This window comes from Pararge aegeria, chromosome 27 (genome assembly GCF_905163445.1).
Source record: "Pararge aegeria chromosome 27, ilParAegt1.1, whole genome shotgun sequence".
Taxonomy (NCBI): domain Eukaryota; kingdom Metazoa; phylum Arthropoda; class Insecta; order Lepidoptera; family Nymphalidae; genus Pararge; species Pararge aegeria.
The window spans coordinates 1,223,398-1,247,307 of record NC_053206.1 but is presented as its reverse complement, the minus strand read 5'-3'; the positions used below and the strand labels follow the sequence as shown (position 1 = coordinate 1,247,307).

Here is a 23,910-nt window from a genome sequence, read left to right as displayed (position 1 = left end):
GTACATTATATACTTAATTACATTATGTACTTAAGTACATTATATACTTAAGTACATTATTTACTTAAGTACATTATTTACTTAAGTACATTATATACTTTAATACATTATATACTTTACATTATATACTTAAGAACATTATATACTTAAGTACATTATTTACTTAAGTACATTATTTACTTAAGTACATTATTTACTTAAGTAAATTATATACTTAAGTACATTATTTACTTAAGTACATTATATACTTTAATACATTATATACTTATTTACATTATATACTTAAGAACATTATATACTTAAGTACATTATTTACTTATGTACATTATATACTTAAGTACATTATATACTTCAGTACATTATTTACTTAAGTACATTATATACTTAAGTACATTATTTACTTAAGTACATTATATACAAAAGTATATTATTTACTTAAGTACATTATATACTTAAGTACATTATATACTTATTTACATTATATACTTGAGAACATTATATACTTAAGTACATTATTTACTTATGTACATTATTTACTTAAGTACATTATATACTTCAGAACATTATATACTTCAGTACATTATATACTTAAGTACATTATTTACTTAAGTACATTATTTACTTAAATACATTATATACTTAATTACATTATATACTTAAGTACATTATTTACTTATGTACATTATATACTTAATTACAATATATTCTAAAGTACATTATATACTAAAGTACATTATTTTCTTAAGTACATTATATACTTAAGTACATTATTTACTTATGTACATTATATACTTAAGTACATTATATACTTAAGTACATTATATACTTCAGTACATTATTTACTTAAGTACATTATATACTTAAGTACATTATTTACTTAAGTACATTATATACTTCAGAACATTATATACAAAAGTATATTATTTACTTAAGTACATTATATACTTAAGTACATTATATACTTATTTACATTATATACTTGAGAACATTATATACTTAAGTACATTATTTACTTATGTACATTATATACTTACGTACATTATTTACTTAAGTACATTATTTACTTAAGTACATTATATACTTACGTACATTATTTACTTAAGTACATTATATACTTCAGAACATTATATACTTCAGTACATTATATACTTAAGTTCATTATTTACTTAAGTACATTATTTACTTAAATACATTATATACTTAATTAAATTATATACCTAAGTACATTATTTACTTATGTACATTATATACTTAATTACATTATTTACTTATGTACATTATATACTTAATTGCAATATATACTAAAGTACATTATATACTAAAGTACATTATTTACTTAAGTACATTATATACTTAAGTACATTATTTACTTAAGTACATTATTTACTTAAGTACATTATTTACTTAAGTACATTATATACTTAAGTACATTATTTACTTAAGTACATTATATACTTAAGTACATTATTTACTTAAGTATATAATGTACTTAAGTAAATAATGTACTTAAGTACATAATGTACTTAAGTACATTATTTACTTAAGTACATTATATACTTAAGTACATTATTTACTTAAGTACATTATTTACTTATGTACATTATATACTTATTTACATTATGTACTTAAGTACATTATATACTTAAGTACATTATATACTTAAGTACATTATTTACTTAAGTACATTATTTACTTAAGTACATTATATACTTTAATACATTATATACTTATTTACATTATATACTTAAGAACATTATATACTTAAGTACATTATATCCTTAAGTACATTATATACTTAAGTACATTATATACTTAAGTACATTATTTACTTAAGTACATTATATACTTACGAACATTATTTACTTAAGTACATTATTTACTTAAGTACATTATATACTTAAGTACATTATTTACTTAAGTACATTATATACTTACGTACATTATTTACTTAAGTACATTATTTACTTAAGTACATTATTTACTTAAGAACATTATATACTTACGTACATTATTTACTTAAGTACATTATATACAAAAGTACATTTACTTAAGTCCATTATATACTCAAGTACATTATATACTTAAGTACATTATATACTTAAGTACATTATATACTTAAGTACATTATATACTTAAGTACATTATTTACTTAAGTACATTATTTACTTAGGTACATTATATACTTAAGTACATTATTTACTTAAGTACATTATATACTTTAATACATTATATACTTATTTACATTATATACTTAAGAACATTATATACTTAAGTACATTATTTACTTATGTACATTATATACTTAAGTACATTATTTACTTAAGTACATTATATACTTAAGTACATTATTTACTTAAGTACATTATATACTTCAGTACATTATTTACTTAAGTACATTATATACTTAAGTACATTATTTACTTAAGTACATTATATACTTCAGAACATTATATACAAAAGTATATTATTTTCTTAAGTACATTATATACTTAAGTACATTATATACTTATTTACATTATATACTTGAGAACATTATATACTTAAGTACATTATTTACTTATGTACATTATATACTTAATTACATTATATACTTAAGTACAGTATTTACTTAAGTACATTATATACTTAAGTACATTATTTACTAACGTACATTATTTACTTAAGTACATTATATACTTAAGTACATTATTTACTTAAGTACATTATTTACTTAAGTACATTATTAACTTAAGTACATTATATACTTAAGTACATTATTTACTTAAATACATTATTTACTTAAGTTCATTATTTACTTAAATTTATTATGTACTAAAGTACATTATTTACTTTAGTATATTACTTACTTAAGTACATTATTTTCTTAAATACATTATTTACTTAAGTATATTATTTACTTAAGTACATTATGTACATTATTTACTTAAATACACTATTTCCTTAAGTACATTATTTACTTAACTACATTATTTACTTAACTACATTATTTACTTGTTTATATTATTTGCTTAAGTATATTATTTACTTTAGTACATTAAATACAAAAATACATCATGTACTTAAGTACATTATATACTTAAAAAACAATTTCCTTAAGTACATTATTTACTTAAGTACATTATATACTTACGTACATTATTTACTTAAGTACATTATATACTTCAGAACATTATATACTTCAGTACATTATATACTTAAGTTCATTATTTACTTAAGTACATTATTTACTTAAATACATTATTTACTTAAGTACATTATATACTTAAGTACATTATATACTTCAGTACATTATATACTTAAGTACATTATTTACTTAAGTACATTATTTACTTAAATACATTATATACTTAATTACATTATATACTGAAGTACATTATTTACTTATGTACATTATATACTTAATTACAATATATATACTAAAGTACATTATATACTAAAGTACATTATTTACTTAAGTACATTATATACTTAAGTACATTATTTACTTAAGTACATTATATACTTAAGTATATTATTTACTTAAGTACATTATTTACTTAAGTGCATTATTTACTTAAGTACATTATATACTTAAGTACATTATTTACTTAAGTACATTATATACTTAATTACATTATGTACTTAAGTACATTATATACTTAAGTACATTATATACTTTAATACATTATATACTTATTTACATTATATACTTAAGAACATTATATACTTAAGTACATTATTTACTTAAGTACATTATTTACTTAAGTAAATTATTTACTTAAGTAAATTATATACTTAAGTACATTATTTACTTAAGTACATTATATACTTAAGTACATTATTTACTTAAGTACATTATATACTTTAATACATTATATACTTATTTACATTATATACTTAAGAACATTATATACTTAAGTACATTATTTACTTATGTACATTATATACTTACGTACATTATTTACTTAAGTACATTATATACTTACGTACATTATTTTCTTAAATACATTATATACTTAATTACATTATATACTTAAGTACATTATTTACTTATGTACATTATATACTTAATTACAATATATACTAAAGTACATTATATACTAAAGTACATTATTTACTTAAGTACATTATATACTTAAGTACATTATTTACTTAAGTACATTATATACTTAAGTACATTATATACTTCAGTACATTATTTACTTAAGTACATTATATACTTAAGTACATTATTTACTTAAGTACATTATATACTTTAGTACATTATATACTTAAGTACATTATATACTTTAGTACATTATTTACTTAAGTACATTATATACTTTAGTACATTATATACTTAAGTACATTATATACTTCAGTACATTATATACTTCAGTACATTATATACTTACGTACATTATTTACTTAAGTACATTATTTACTTAAGTACATTATATACTTAAGTACATTATTTACTTAAGTACATTATATACTTACGTACATTATTTACTTAAGTACATTATATACTTCAGAACATTATATACAAAAGTACATTTACTTAAGTCCATTATATACTCAAGTTCATTATATACTTAAGTACATTTTTACTTAAGTACATTATTTACTTATGTACATTATATACTTAATTACATTATGTACTTAAGTACATTATATACTTAAGTACATTATTTACTTAAGTACATTATTTACTTAAGTACATTATATACTTAAGTACATTATTTACTTAAGTACATTATATACTTAAGTACATTATTTACTTAAGTACATTATTTACTTAAGTAAATTATATACTTAAGTACATTATTTACTTAAGTACATTATATACTTTAATACATTATATACTTATTTACATTATATACTTAAGAACATTATATACTTAAGTACATTATTTACTTATGTACATTATATACTTAAGTACATTATATACTTCAGTACATTATTTACTTAAGTACATTATATACTTAAGTACATTATTTACTTAAGTACATTATTTACTTAAGTACATTATATACAAAAGTATATTATTTACTTAAGTACATTATATACTTAAGTACATTATATACTTATTTACATTATATACTTCAGAACATTATATACTTCAGTACATTATATACTTAAGTACATTATTTACTTAAGTACATTATTTACTTAAATACATTATATACTTAATTACATTATATACTTAAGTACATTATTTACTTATGTACATTATATACTTAATTACAATATATTCTAAAGTACATTATATACTAAAGTACATTATTTACTTAAGTACATTATATACTTAAGTACATTATTTACTTATGTACATTATATACTTAAGTACATTATATACTTAAGTACATTATATACTTCAGTACATGATTTACTTAAGTACATTATATACTTAAGTACATTATTTACTTAAGTACATTATATACTTCAGAACATTATATACAAAAGTATATTATTTACTTAAGTACATTATATACTTAAGTACATTATATACTTATTTACATTATATACTTGAGAACATTATATACTTAAGTACATTATTTACTTATGTACATTATATACTTACGTACATTATTTACTTAAGTACATTATTTACTTAAGTACATTATATACTTACGTACATTATTTACTTAAGTACATTATATACTTCAGAACATTATATACTTCAGTACATTATATACTTAAGTTCATTATTTACTTAAGTACATTATTTACTTAAATACATTATATACTTAATTAAATTATATACCTAAGTACATTATTTACTTATGTACATTATATACTTAATTACATTATTTACTTATGTACATTATATACTTAATTGCAATATATACTAAAGTACATTATATACTAAAGTACATTATTTACTTAAGTACATTATATACTTAAGTACATTATTTACTTAAGTACATTATTTACTTAAGTACATTATTTACTTAAGTACATTATATACTTAAGTACATTATTTACTTAAGTACATTATATACTTAAGTACATTATTTACTTAAGTAAATTATTTACTTAAGTACATTATTTACTTAAGTACATTATATACTTAAGTACATTATTTACTTAAGTACATTATATACTTAAGTACATTATATACTTAAGTACATTATTTACTTATGTACATTATATACTTATTTACATTATGTACTTAAGTACATTATATACTTAAGTACATTATATACTTAAGTACATTATTTACTTAAGTACATTATTTACTTAAGTACATTATATACTTTAATACATTATATACTTATTTACATTATATCCTTAAGTACATTATATACTTAAGTACATTATATACTTAAGTACATTATTTACTTAAGTACATTATATACTTACGAACATTATTTACTTAAGTACATTATTTACTTAAGTACATTATATACTTAAGTACATTATTTACTTAAGTACATTATATACTTACGTACATTATTTACTTAAGTACATTATTTACTTAAGTACATTATTTACTTAAGAACATTATATACTTACGTACATTATTTACTTAAGTACATTATATACTTCAGAACATTATATACAAAAGTACATTTACTTAAGTCCATTATATACTCAAGTACATTATATACTTAAGTACATTATATACTTAAGTACATTAAATACTTAAGTACATTATATACTTAAGTACATTATTTACTTAAGTACATTATTTACTTAGGTACATTATATACTTAAGTACATTATTTACTTAAGTACATTATATACTTTAATACATTATATACTTATTTACATTATATACTTAAGAACATTATATACTTAAGTACATTATTTACTTATGTACATTATATACTTAAGTACATTATTTACTTAAGTACATTATATACTTAAGTACATTATTTACTTAAGTACATTATATACTTCAGTACATTATTTACTTAAGTACATTATATACTTAAGTACATTATTTACTTAAGTACATTATATACTTCAGAACATTATATACAAAAGTATATTATTTTCTTAAGTACATTATATACTTAAGTACATTATATACTTATTTACATTATATACTTGAGAACATTATATACTTAAGTACATTATTTACTTATGTACATTATATACTTAATTACATTATATACTTAAGTACAGTATTTACTTAAGTACATTATATACTTAAGTACATTATTTACTAACGTACATTATTTACTTAAGTACATTATATACTTAAGTACATTATTTACTTAAGTACATTATTTACTTAAGTACATTATTAACTTAAGTACATTATATACTTAAGTACATTATTTACTTAAATACATTATTTACTTAAGTTCATTATTTACTTAAATTTATTATGTACTAAAGTACATTATTTACTTTAGTATATTACTTACTTAAGTACATTATTTTCTTAAATACATTATTTACTTAAGTATATTATTTACTTAAGTACATTATGTACATTATTTACTTAAATACACTATTTCCTTAAGTACATTATTTACTTAACTACATTATTTACTTAACTACATTATTTACTTGTTTATATTATTTGCTTAAGTATATTATTTACTTTAGTACATTAAATACAAAAATACATCATGTACTTAAGTACATTATATACTTAAAAAACAATTTCCTTAAGTACATTATTTACTTAAGTACATTATATACTTACGTACATTATTTACTTAAGTACATTATATACTTCAGAACATTATATACTTCAGTACATTATATACTTAAGTTCATTATTTACTTAAGTACATTATTTACTTAAATACATTATTTACTTAAGTACATTATATACTTAAGTACATTATTTACTTAAGTACATTATATACTTTAATACATTATATACTTATTTACATTATATACTTAAGAACATTATATACTTAAGTACATTATTTACTTATGTACATTATATACTTAAGTACATTATATACTTCAGTACATTATTTACTTAAGTACATTATATACTTAAGTACATTATATACTTATTTACATTATATACTTAAGAACATTATATACTTAAGTACATTATTTACTTATGTACATTATATACTTAAGTACATTATATACTTCAGTACATTATTTACTTAAGTACATTATATACTTAAGTACATTATTTACTTAAGTACATTATTTACTTAAGTACATTATATACAAAAGTATATTATTTACTTAAGTACATTATATACTTATTTACATTATATACTTAAGAACATTATATACTTAAGTACATTATTTACTTAAGTACATTATATACTTTAATACATTATATACTTATTTACATTATATACTTAAGAACATTATATACTTAAGTACATTATTTACTTATGTACATTATATACTTACGTACATTATTTACTTAAGTACATTATATACTTACGTACATTATTTTCTTAAATACATTATATACTTAATTACATTATATACTTAAGTACATTATTTACTTATGTACATTATATACTTAATTACAATATATATACTAAAGTACATTATATACTAAAGTACATTATTTACTTAAGTACATTATATACTTAAGTACATAATGTACTTAAGTACATTATATACTTAAGTATATTATGTACTTAAGTACATTATTTACTTAAGTGCATTATTTACTTAAGTACATTATATACTTAAGTACATTATTTACTTAAGTACATTATATACTTAATTACATTATGTACTTAAGTACATTATATACTTAAGTACATTATATACTTTAATACATTATATACTTATTTACATTATATACTTAAGAACATTATATACTTAAGTACATTATTTACTTAAGTACATTATTTACTTAAGTAAATAATGTACTTAAGTATATTATATACTTAAGTACATTATTTACTTAAGTACATTATATACTTAAGTACATTATTTACTTAAGTACATTATATACTTTAATACATTATATACTTATTTACATTATATACTTAAGAACATTATATACTTAAGTACATTATTTACTTATGTACATTATATACTTACGTACATTATTTACTTAAGTACATTATATACTTACGTACATTATTTTCTTAAGTACATTATATACTTAATTACATTATATACTTAAGTACATTATTTACTTATGAACATTATATACTTAAGTACAATATATACTAAAGTACATTATATACTAAAGTACATTATTTACTTAAGTACATTATATACTTAAGTACATTATTTACTTAAGTACATTATATACTTAAGTACATTATATACTTCAGTACATTATTTACTTAAGTACATTATATACTTAAGTACATTATTTACTTAAGTACATTATATACTTTAGTACATTATATACTTAAGTACATTATATACTTTAGTACATTATTTACTTAAGTACATTATATACTTTAGTACATTATATACTTAAGTACATTATATACTTCAGTACATTATATACTTCAGTACATTATATACTTACGTACATTATTTACTTAAGTACATTATTTACTTAAGTACATTATATACTTAAGTACATTATTTACTTAAGTACATTATATACTTACGTACATTATTTACTTTAGTACATTATATACTTCAGAACATTATATACAAAAGTACATTTACTTAAGTCCATTATATACTCAAGTTCATTATATACTTAAGTACATTTTTACTTAAGTACATTATTTACTTATGTACATTATATACTTAATTACATTATGTACTTAAGTACATTATATACTTAAGTACATTATTTACTTAAGTACATTATTTACTTAAGTACATTATATACTTAAGTACATTATTTACTTAAGTACATTATATACTTAAGTACATTATTTACTTAAGTACATTATATACTTCAGTACATTATATACTTAAGTACATTATTTACTTAAGTACATTATATACTTTAATACATTATATACTTAAGAACATTATATACTTAAGTACATTATTTACTTATGTACATTATATACTTAAGTACATTATTTACTTAAGTACATTATATACTTAAGTACATTATTTACTTAAGTACATTATATACTTAAGTACATTATTTACTTAAGTAAATTATATACTTAAGTACATTATTTACTTAAGTACATTATATACTTAAGTACATTATTTACTTAAGTACATTATATACTTTAATACATTATATACTTATTTACATTATATACTTAAGAACATTATATACTTAAGTACATTATTTACTTATGTACATTATATACTTAAGTACATTATATACTTCAGTACATTATTTACTTAAGTACATTATATACTTAAGTACATTATTTACTTAAGTACATTATATACTTCAGAACATTATATACAAAAGTATATTATTTACTTAAGTACATTATATACTTAAGTACATTATATACTTATTTACATTATATACTTGAGAACATTATATACTTAAGTACATTATTTACTTATGTACATTATATACTTACGTACATTATTTACTTAAGTACATTATTTACTTAAGTACATTATATACTTACGTACATTATTTACTTAAGTACATTATATACTTCAGAACATTATATACTTCAGTACATTATATTCTTAAGTACATTATTTACTTAAGTACATTATTTACTTAAATACATTATATACTTAATTACATTATATACTTAAGTACATTATTTACTTATGTACATTATATACTTAATTACAATATATACTAACAACATTATATACTAAAGTACATTATTTACTTAAGTACATTATCTACTTAAGTACATTATTTACTTATGTACATTATATACTTAAGTACATTATATACTTAAGTACATTATATACTTCAGTACATTATTTACTTAAGTACATTATAAACTTAAGTACATTATTTACTTATGTACATTATATACTTAATTACATTATATACAAAAGTATATTATTTACTTAAGTACATTATATACTTTAATACATTATATACTTATTTACATTATATACTTAAGAACATTATATACTTAAGTACATTATTTACTTATGTACATTATATACTTAAGTAAATTATTTACTTAAGTACATTATATACTTAAGTACATTATATACTTAATTATAATATATACTTAAGTACATTATATACTTAATTATAATATATACTAAAGTACATTATATACTAAAGTACATTATTTACTTAAGTACATTATATACTTAAGTACATTATTTACTTAAGTACATTATATACTTAAGTACATTATATACTTAAGTACATTATTTACTTAAGTACATTATATACTTAAGTACATTATTTACTTAAGTACATTATTTACTTATGTACATTATATACTTAATTACATTATGTACTTAAGTACATTATATACTTAAGTACATTATTTACTTAAGTACATTATTTACTTAAGTACATTATATACTTTAATACATTATATACTTTACATTATATACTTAAGAACATTATATACTTAAGTACATTATTTACTTAAGTACATTATTTACTTAAGTACATTATTTACTTAAGTAAATTATATACTTAAGTACATTATTTACTTAAGTACATTATATACTTTAATACATTATATACTTATTTACATTATATACTTAAGAACATTATATACTTAAGTACATTATTTACTTATGTACATTATATACTTAAGTACATTATATACTTCAGTACATTATTTACTTAAGTACATTATATACTTAAGTACATTATTTACTTAAGTACATTATATACAAAAGTATATTATTTACTTAAGTACATTATATACTTAAGTACATTATATACTTATTTACATTATATACTTGAGAACATTATATACTTAAGTACATTATTTACTTATGTACATTATTTACTAAAGTACATTATATACTTCAGAACATTATATACTTCAGTACATTATATACTTAAGTACATTATTTACTTAAGTACATTATTTACTTAAATACATTATATACTTAATTACATTATATACTTAAGTACATTATTTACTTATGTACATTATATACTTAATTACAATATATTCTAAAGTACATTATATACTAAAGTACATTATTTACTTAAGTACATTATATACTTAAGTACATTATTTACTTATGTACATTATATACTTAAGTACATTATATACTTAAGTACATTATATACTTCAGTACATTATTTACTTAAGTACATTATATACTTAAGTACATTATTTACTTAAGTACATTATATACTTCAGAACATTATATACAAAAGTATATTATTTACTTAAGTACATTATATACTTAAGTACATTATATACTTATTTACATTATATACTTGAGAACATTATATACTTAAGTACATTATTTACTTATGTACATTATATACTTACGTACATTATTTACTTAAGTACATTATTTACTTAAGTACATTATATACTTACGTACATTATTTACTTAAGTACATTATATACTTCAGAACATTATATACTTCAGTACATTATATACTTAAGTTCATTATTTACTTAAGTACATTATTTACTTAAATACATTATATACTTAATTAAATTATATACCTAAGTACATTATTTACTTATGTACATTATATACTTAATTGCAATATATACTAAAGTACATTATATACTAAAGTACATTATTTACTTAAGTACATTATATACTTAAGTACATTATTTACTTAAGTACATTATTTACTTAAGTACATTATTTACTTAAGTACATTATATACTTAAGTACATTATTTACTTAAGTACATTATATACTTAAGTACATTATTTACTTAAGTACATTATTTACTTAAGTACATTATTTACTTAAGTACATTATATACTTAAGTACATAATTTACTTAAGTACATTATATACTTAAGTACATTATTTACTTAAGTACATTATTTACTTATGTACATTATATACTTATTTACATTATGTACTTAAGTACATTATATACTTAAGTACATTATATACTTAAGTACATTATTTACTTAAGTACATTATTTACTTAAGTACATTATATACTTTAATACATTATATACTTATTTACATTATATACTTATTTACATTATATACTTAAGTACATTATATCCTTAAGTACATTATATACTTAAGTACATTATATACTTAAGTACATTATTTACTTAAGTACATTATATACTTACGTACATTATTTACTTAAGTACATTATTTACTTAAGTACATTATATACTTAAGTACATTATTTACTTAAGAACATTATATACTTACGTACATTATTTACTTAAGTACATTATATACTTCAGAACATTATATACAAAAGTACATTTACTTAAGTCCATTATACAGGATGTTTGGTGCATCGTGTGCCAAATCGAATCTGATGATTGGAGGGGTCTTTGGCTATCTCTTCAGCCCTCGTAAAAAAATCTTGCTCAAACGGTTTTTTTTATACTGATTTTAAATTGTTTTTTTAAAAATTGTAAAAATTCTACATTTAAATTTTAATAAAAAATAAAGTTGTTAAGTATTAATTAATTTTCTTTTTAATCTTTAATTTGTAACGTTTTACGCTTCTTTTGAAACTAGAATTACACGCCAGCAACATCTAGTTTTTGTTTTACAGCCCCGCAAAGTTTTTTTTACGTAAAAAAATAAGCTTGAACGTCAACTTTCGGTTTTAATAAAAAAAAAACTAAAAGTGATCATGTTCTTCCAATTTTTTTAAAACATCTCTGGACTGTCCCCTTTCTAATGGTGTGCAATATGCCATGAAAAGTAATTAGTAACATCACTAATTTTCAAATTTTCTAAACTTGGTCGCAATTTTCTAATATTCAACAGGTGAAAGAAAAACAAGGGTTTGCGTAAATAACACTCACAATTCACAAGGCAGATGACATTTTCTGTCTCTTTCATAAAGTTATACGCCCGTTGTTCGTTTAAACAGGCAAAAATAGTTTTTTCACTCTAGTGAAGCGAAATCTATCTTCTATTCCTTTCTTGCATAGTGCAAACCTGTTTGAACCAATCGCGAACGGGCCCCGCGTCGCGTCGACACGGCGGCCATCTTATTTTTTAGTCGAGACATCACTGCCTCTGCTGCCTAACGTGTGTGCTAGCTTACTGTACTCCACGATTCTTTTATTTAGTTTTCGTTAAGTTTTGTTGTTTTTTGTTACGTTTTATTTACTTTTGGTGTTATTGTTAAACTTTGTTGACTTTTTTGTTGTTGCAATGACGACATACTCTAACGAGGAATATGCGGACATCATAATGGTTTATGGTGCAGCCCGTGGTGTCGCTCGTGCAGCGCAACGACTTTACCAGGAACGCTTTCCTGGTCGACGATTACCTGGCCGCAGAGTCTTCCAAGACACATACCGACGTTTACGCGAGACTGGGAGTGTCAATTTTCATGAACCAAGGGGACATGTTGTGCGACATAATGTTGAAGTGGACGAGAGAATACTGGCACTTTTTGAGGAAGACGACACAAGAAGCATTAGATATGTGGCGGCACAACTTGATATTTCAATATGGAAAGTGTGGAAAGTCCTTCGACAAAACGAAAAATATCCATTCCACGAGACTCCGGTTCAAGGTACGTAATTTAAAACCTTTGTTTGACGTTGCCTTTGTTTAGCAGGTATCCATAATCTTCTAGTGCAATTAATTACTGCTCAAGGGGAATTAAAAAGATTTTTGGTTGTTGCAGGTCTTGAGGGTGGCGACTTTGACAGACGAATGCACTTTTGTCGGTTTTTGTTACACACAGATGTGGATAATCCTGATTTTTTAAAAAGAATACTGTGGACTGACGAATCCAAATTTACCAGAGAAGGGATTCTTAACTTGCACAATTTACACCATTGGGCACCGAAACGGCAAAACCCACATGCCAAAAGACAGCAATCTTTTCAAAGACGGTTTAGTGTGAACGTTTGGGCAGGAGTGATTGGGAATCAGGTAATTGGACCGCACTACCTGCCTGATAACTTAAATGGCGATAATTATTTAGAGTTCCTGCAAAATGATCTGCCGGAATTATTGGCCGAGGTGCCCGTGTTTAATGAAGATGTGCCCATAGTATTTCAAAATGACGGCTGTCCCGCGCATTGGCGTTTAACTGTGAGGGAATACCTCGATAATGTGTTCCCCAATTCGTGGATTGGGCGCGATGGGCCTATTGCATGGCCTCCACGTTCCCCAGACTTAACTCCGTTAGATTTTTATGTCTGGGGACGTGCCAAAGAGCTAGTATACGCCACAGAAGTCCCAACGAGGGAGGTACTAATACAACGCATAGAAGCGGCCTTCGGTACAATTAAGAACGAAATACGGCTTCGGACTACAACTGTAACAATACGTCAAAGATGTCGGGCCTGCATTCGAAACAGGGGTGAACAATTTGAGCAGAATTTGTAAAAATTATGAAATAAATGTTTCAAATGCAATGTATTATTTTTATTTCAAGTAAAACCTACGAAATTTAAAAATTTTACCTGCTTGTGAGTTTTATTTACGCAAAAACTTGTTTTTCTTTCATCTGTTGAATATTAGAAAATTGTGACTAAGTTTAGAAAATTTGAAAATTAGTGATGTTACTAATTACTTTTCATGGCATATTGCACACCATTAGAAAGGGGACAGTCCAGAGATGTTTTAAAAAAATTGGAAGAACATGATCACTTTTAGTTTTTTTTTTATTAAAACCGAAAGTTGACGTTCAAGCTTATTTTTTTACGTAAAAAAAACTTTGCGGGGCTGTAAAACAAAAACTAGATGTTGCTGGCGTGTAATTCTAGTTTCAAAAGAAGCGTAAAACGTTACAAATTAAAGATTAAAAAGAAAATTAATTAATACTTAACAACTTTATTTTTTATTAAAATTTAAATGTAGAATTTTTACAATTTTTAAAAAAACAATTTAAAATCAGTATAAAAAAAACCGTTTGAGCAAGATTTTTTTACGAGGGCTGAAGAGATAGCCAAAGACCCCTCCAATCATCAGATTCGATTTGGCACACGATGCACCAAACATCCGGTATACTCAAGTACATTATATACTTAAGTACATTATATACTTAAGTACATTATATACTTAAGTACATTATATACTTAAGTACATTATTTACTTAAGTACATTATTTACTTAAGTACATTATATACTTAAGTACATTATTTACTTAAGTACATTATATACTTTAATACATTATATACTTATTTACATTATATACTTAAGAACATTATATACTTAAGTACATTATTTACTTATGTACATTATATACTTAAGTACATTATTTACTTAAGTACATTATATACTTAAGTACATTATTTACTTAAGTACATTATATACTTCAGTACATTATTTACTTAAGTACATTATATACTTAAGTACATTATTTACTTAAGTACATTATATACTTCAGAACATTATATACAAAAGTATATTATTTTCTTAAGTACATTATATACTTAAGTACATTATATACTTATTTACATTATATACTTGAGAACATTATATACTTAAGTACATTATTTACTTATGTACATTATATACTTAATTACATTATATACTTAAGTACAGTATTTACTTAAGTACATTATATACTTAAGTACATTATTTACTAACGTACATTATTTACTTAAGTACATTATATACTTAAGTACATTATTTACTTAAGTACATTATTTACTTAAGTACATTATTAACTTAAGTACATTATATACTTAAGTACATTATTTACTTAAATACATTATTTACTTAAGTTCATTATTTACTTAAATTTATTATGTACTAAAGTACATTATTTACTTTAGTATATTACTTACTTAAGTACATTATTTTCTTAAATACATTATTTACTTAAGTATATTATTTACTTAAGTACATTATGTACATTATTTACTTAAATACACTATTTCCTTAAGTACATTATTTACTTAACTACATTATTTACTTAACTACATTATTTACTTGTTTATATTATTTGCTTAAGTATATTATTTACTTTAGTACATTAAATACAAAAATACATCATGTACTTAAGTACATTATATACTTAAAAAACAATTTCCTTAAGTACATTATTTACTTAAGTATAATATATACTTAAATACATTATGCACTAAAGTTCATTATTTACTTAAATACATTATGTACAAAAGTACATCATTTACTTAAGTAATTAGCAAAAACGGCTGAATGGATTTTAATGAAATTTGGCATGCATGCATCCTTTATCATGGAAAACAACGTAGTCTACCCTTTTACCCGATTCCTTGAGTAGTTTCAGTGGGAAAATTGAAAATTGCTTACGAGATAAGCCAGGGGCAGACAGCTTTGAAATTTGGTGTCATGTCACCTATGCTATGGTAAAGGACATGTACTTTCTATACCGATCTCTCAAATAGTTCCCGTGGTAAGATTAAAAGTTGTTAACGAGCGAAGCTCTTGACCCAATTCTGAAGTCCACGCAAACGAAGTCGCGGGCTGAAGCGAGTCGGTTCATAAAGGGCATTTTACAATAGTAAATTCAGAAACAAGTATGGTAAATTTGATTTTTGACGGCCGATTGGCGCAGTGGGCAGCGACCCTGTTTTATGAGTCCAAGGCCGTGGGTTCGATTCCCACAACTGGTAAATGTTTGTGTGAAGAACATGAATGCTTTTCAGTGTCTGGGTGTTTATATGTATATTATAAATATTTATGTATATTATTCATAAAAATATTCATCAGTTATCTTAGTACCCATAACACAAGCTACGCTTACTTTGGGACTGGATGGCGGTGTGTGTATTGTCGTAGTATATTTATTTATTTATTTATTTATTTTGGGAAATAATGATCTATGTACATGCGTTTTTGATCATATGGCTAGGAAATTATTTGATCTAGTTCCCCCCTCGCCTTTTTACCATCGAACCGCGTGGCACCGTAAGGATCTGCATCCCTACGTGGTCGATATACCGCGGACGCGTACGAAGCGCTTCGCATCTACGTTTCTGATCCGCACCGCTAGGATCTGGAATGCCCTTCCAGCTTCTATTTTCCCTAGTGCCTACAATATGAGTACCTTAAAATCGAGAGTGAATAGGCATCTTCTAGGCAAGCGCGCTCCACCTTAGGCTGCATCATCGCTTACCATCAGGATCAGGTGTGATTGCAGTCAAGCGTTCGTCTATAAACATTAAAAAAAAAAAAACTTTTCCAGGCTAAACCTTCAAATACGTTCTCAGGAAATGACCGGCCATTTTTGGTTCTTTCCACTGTAAGAAAGTTATGTAGACAGTTCTCTAAATGTTGGTGGTAACAGACAATTCACACGCGATTCGTACCTTAGTGAAAATATCAACAAAATATATATGTATTAAAAATTGCGCAAAGTTTTAATTTCGCTCGTCATGCACACTGCGAATTAAGCCAACATACATCCTGTATTAAAAATAGAATTTATCATAATGATTGAAATCCCGCGAATAGCCACTTTTTGTTTATTTTTTCCTGTTATATCCTGCAATATTTGACGACCTCCATGGCGTAACGGTAATCGCTGTGGAGTTAAGTAGGATGTCCGGCTTCGATTCCTGGCACGGGCAAATTGAAAATTTATAATTTTTAAATTTTCTCTGGGCTGGGAGGTTTTACCCGCGACAAAGACGTGCCGCTAAGCGATTTAGTGTTCCGGTGCGATGTCGCGTAGAAACCGATTAGGGTTATGACTAAAATACTCCCTAACAGGTTAGCCCGCTACCATCTTAGACTGCATTATCACTTACCACCGGGTGAGATCGCAGTCAAGAGCTAATTTGTAGAGGAATGAAAATTAAAAAAAAAATAATAATCAGTCCTCAACTATGAATAATAGAGATTTTGTTTTCCAGACCGTCTCCCCTTCAGCATCAGGGTTCTCTTGGAGTCATGTGTTCGGAACTGCGACAACTTTCAAGTGCTGGAGAAGGATGTGAAGAACGTCCTCGACTGGGAATCGAACCAGAATGTTGAGGGTGGAGTGGAGATTGCATTCAAACCCGCCAGAGTTATATTACAAGTAAGTTTGACACTAGTACTAAATCAGGTCACTAATTTAGTACTATAAAGAAGGAAATAAATAAAAAAAATTTACTTAAGTTATACTTCTTTAGCAGCGTTGAGAAAAAATCATGAGAGTGAAAAATGAATGTTTAAATGTTTAAAACTTTTAATGTTGGCAAGGAGCAATTCGGAATCTGCCTTCCAAACCGGTGGTAGAGTCACTACACACAGACAGACTTGACGTTTCAAAAGTGCTTATATTAGGTCTACTTGAAATAAAGAACTAGTTTACCTTATCATTATCAAACTCAATGAATAAAGTTATTTAGAAAACTGTCCTTATTTATTCACAAGTTTAAACTAATTAATTTTTATTCATGATTGCCGACCTCAGTTTGAACTTCAAAAGTACGAAAAATCAAATTTCGGTGTTTTTTATACAATGTAAAGTTTCTCCTTAATACTCTTTCCTTGATAAACATTTTACAAAAAAAAACTATTTTTCCCTAACATTTAATTTCTAGTATCATCTGATTTATTTTTTATTTGTATTTCTTTTAACTCTAAAATATAATTTTTATTAATACATAACTATAACCTAAAATAAACTAAATAAAATCTAAAACGTCCTCGAAACCACCGCAGCGAGGCACAGTTCCTAAGATGCTGGCAGCATTGCCCCTTTGGATGGCCAAACGAATTCGTTGGCCAAGGTAACTGCCCGCTCTAGGATCACCGGTAACCCTTTTCGATAATTCTTTGAAAATGGGCTCTTGCCTCCGGACCCCACGGTCCCAAAGTCTCTACTCCAAAAGGCACAAAAATGAAGCTGCTATCCAGGTTTTCATATTATATTTTTTTATATTCTTGAAATAAATGAATTTTGAATTTGAATTTTGTTAGAGTGTGTAGGATAGATTTAATAACTTCCTCTGCACACAGGTCATCCTAGTACATTTATCTTAAGCTGAACACACCATAACCTATTTTTTTTAATGATAAGTTAGCTAAGATAGTAACAGACTAATCTGTTAGAGGGTATAGGATAGATTGAATAACTTCCTCTGCACCTATGATATCCTGGTACATTTGGCTGCTGCTGGACACATCATATCCAATTTTTTTTTATACTAGCTAGCTAAGATGGTCACAGAGACTGACCTGTTAGAGGGTATAAGATAGATTAAATACATTCCTCTGCACACATGCCATCCTAGTACATTTATCTTCAGCTGAACACACTATAACCTATTTTTTTTTTTAGATAAGTTAGCTAAGATGGTAACAGACTAATCTGTTAGAGGGTATAGGATAGATTGAATAACTTCCTCTGCACCTTTGATATCCTGGTACATTTGGCTGCTGCTGGACACACCTTAGCCTATTTTTTTTAATGATCAGTTAGCTAAGATGGTAACAGACTAACCTGTTAGAGGGTATGGGAGTTATATTAAACCTTAATCGGTTTCCACGCTTCATCGTACCGGAACGCCGAATCGCTTGGTGCTTGGTGTCTGTTGGTAAGGTGGTAACCAGCCAGAGTAGCTGCGACTGAGACCTGATCATATCTTGTGCTCTCAAACTGACCCAAGTCCTCTGTTTCCAGGATCTGACGGGTGTACCAGCGGTGGTGGACTTTGCTGCGATGCGAGATGCCGTCAAGGGTTTGGGTGGAAATCCAGACAAGATCAACCCCATATGTCCAGCTGATTTGGTCATAGACCATTCGGTGCAAGTAGACTTCGCCAGAATGTGAGTTTTATCATTGTTAAACTACGTCTATATAATCCTTATCAGTGTATTAGTGTCCCACTTCTGGGCACAGTATCCACCGTGCGACTCACGTTCAGGCTGGTGGGTTTTAACAATCATCACATATTAATGATAACTAGCTGACCCGTACAACTTTGTTGCACCAAATCTGTTATTACCGGAAAACATAAATAAAATATCGCCCCCGAAACCCCCTCTATACTAAATTTCTTCAAAATCGTTGCAGCCGATTCCGAGATTCCAATTATATATATACAAGAATTAAGATTAAATTAAGATATAAGATTAGGCCAGGACTATATGTTTGACCGATTTGTGCAGTGGGCAATGACCCTGCTTTCTGAGTTCAAGGACGAGGGTTCGATTCCCAGAACTAGAAAATGTTTGTGTGATGAACATGAATGTTTTTCAGTGTCTGGGTGTTTATCTGTATATTATAAGTATTTATGTATATTATTCATAAAAAATAGTCATCAGTTACCTTAGTACCCATAACACAAGCTACGCTTAATTTGGGGCTAGATGGCGTTTTGTGTATTGTCCGTAATGTTTTTGTTTAATCATTTCATATATGTTTATGTTACACTCGATGTAGCAAAAAACTGAGACGATAATTTTGTCCACCACGCTGTCCCAGTGCAAAATGGTGGACTCCACATACCTTTGAAAACATAAGGTAGAACTTCCAAGGTTTCCTCACAATGTTTTCCTTTAGTAGCAAGTTTTATTAATTACTTAAAACACACATAGCTTATGAAAGTAAGAGGTTTTGTGGGATTCGACCTCGGCCGTCCGCAAAGTGAAGTCGAGCTTCTACCCACTGCGCTATCGCCGCATCGACTTCATATATATCTTCTAAATTTTCAGTCCTGATGCTCTGAACAAAAATCAAGAATTGGAATTCGAGAGAAACAAGGAAAGGTTCCAGTTTTTGAAGGTAACAACCCTAATATTATGAATAAACTAATTTGTCATTCTATATCAAATTGGTTGGTTATATTACTAGCATACTCAGCACGCTTCGCCGGGCTAGATTTTGCTTTATTTTATTTAAACAATAAACTTACATTATTAAATTTTTAATTTAAGTCTCATAATATATTAAATCATTTATTTCTCTCCGTATTCATTCTCTTCTATTCTCTTCTCGAGCGGGTAAAGATCATTATCTACACCCATGTACACCCAACAATAGAATATCATCATAGTAAATAAAAGCTGTATTTGAAAGTTTCAAAGTTCAAAAATAGGATTGCTCCGATCGTCACCAAACTTTACAGGATTACTCGCCAGGTAAAATCCGGAGATTCCCTGAAAGTTTCATTGAAATCGGTCCAGCCGTTTCGGAGCCTATACAGAACATACCCACAAACTTTCTCTTTTATATATATAGATTATTATTTATTTATTTTACCCCGGCAGGGCCACTTACACTAACATGATAGAACTAAGTATTTATGTTTATTATATTCATAAAAAATATTCATCAGCTATCTTAGTACTCATAACACAAGCTACGCTTACTTTGTGACTAGATGGCGTTTTGTGTATTGTCGTAGTATATATTATTATTATTATTATTATTATATAATTTATGGATAAATATGTAGAAGACAAATGAATGAAATCTTGCCGGCTTCTTCTCGGTAGAATCTGCTTTCCGAACCGGTATTAAAACGCTACAAACAGACATACTTGACATTTCAAAAGTTCTTATATTAGGCCTACTTGAAATAAATGAATTTAGAATTTTGAAAGATGACATTAAACTTGATAAAAGACATGATATTATTCATAAAAATATTCATCAGTCATCTCAGTACCCATAACACAAGCTACGCTTACTTTGGGACTAGATGGCGATGTGTGTATTGTGGTGTAATATTTATTTCATTATTTATTTATATACTTGGATGTTTTACAGTGGGGTGCCCAAGCTTTCGACAACATGTTGATCGTACCACCAGGCTCTGGAATTGTTCATCAGGTAATATAAATCCATACAACGCGTTAACAGTGGCGTGCACTTCATACATGCACGAAAGCACTGCATACCCAAAAATTTTGTATTACTATAAAGGGGAAGGATTTTTCCATTTTATGCCATTTTCCTTCTTTGTGCATACCCTGGTCGAATAACCTTGTGCCCGCCACTGCGTGTGACTGAAAATCGAAATATTACTTTACATGCTTTAGAGGTTATTTAATGTATCTGAGACTTATCTGTGAAATCGGAACGCTAATAGTTTTTGAGTAAACCACTGCCATAGTTTTCACTGAAATAAATCAGATACAGCCCTAAAATCACATGGTAAATTAAAATCACGTGACTCGTGTCACTTTATTAGGTACGCGTCGCGTAGTGTAGGTACTATGCGCGATCAATTTAATAATTTTAAACTGAATCTAAACGTGTTCTTTATTAAATTGGGAGCCGCTGGAGGCAAGTGGCCCAGGACCTTGTATTGTGGAACTCCCTACAAAAGACCTATGTCCAGCAGTGGACGTCGATTGGTTGAGATGATGATGATAAATAAACATTTTCGCAACCGACAGGATTTGAACCTAAGACCCTGAGTAATCGCGGCCTGAATGGTTAAACCAACAAAAATTTTAAATTAAAAAAAATATATATTAAAAAAAAAAAAAATACCAAAAATATTAATTAATTAATAAGCCAGTTCAAACTTCTTACATAATGAAGATTAGCGTAATGTAATCGAGATTTAAAAAATAATGTATTTTTTATTTATAAGATACAGCCCTAACAGCCTTTTGGACGGCCGATTGGCGCAGTTTGCAGCGACCCTGCTTTCTGAGTCCAAGGCCGTGGGTTCGATTCCCACAACTGGAAAATGTTTGTGTGATGATCATGAATGTTTTTCAGTGTCTGGGTGTTTGTATGTATATTGCTATTTATTTATGTATGTTATTCATAACAATATTCAGCAGTCATCTTATTACCCATAACACAAGCTACGCTTACTTTGGGGCTAGATGGCGATGTGTGTATTGTCGTTTATTTATTTATTGAAAAAAAATTAACAAACAGGTTTAAATTTAAATTCAATTATTACAATTAAATTTTGTTTTACTTTATTTGTTAGAACGCGGTAAACTCGGAAAGTATTATAAGGTATCTTTGTCGACATATCTCACAAAACTGATGCATGTTTGTTTGGCCACACGTCTCAATATACACCCGCGGATTGTTGCGCGGCTTACAATTTTTTTCCCATTTTCCATAAAATTTTGCATTTGGAAT

The 23,910-nt window shown here is 25.3% G+C and overlaps 1 protein-coding gene across 1 annotated transcript in view; it reads left to right on the top strand.

The window, feature by feature from the left end:
* The window catches only part of LOC120635654 (cytoplasmic aconitate hydratase-like), a 91,715-nt gene that overhangs the window by 31,543 nt on the left and 36,262 nt on the right, over positions 1 to 23,910 (top strand). The window contains exons 3-6 of the mRNA XM_039906711.1: positions 18,722 to 18,888; positions 20,479 to 20,624; positions 21,513 to 21,582; positions 22,570 to 22,632. Of these exons, the coding sequence (XP_039762645.1) occupies positions 18,722 to 18,888; positions 20,479 to 20,624; positions 21,513 to 21,582; positions 22,570 to 22,632 (446 nt within the window). The remainder of the gene's footprint in view (positions 1 to 18,721; positions 18,889 to 20,478; positions 20,625 to 21,512; positions 21,583 to 22,569; positions 22,633 to 23,910) is intronic.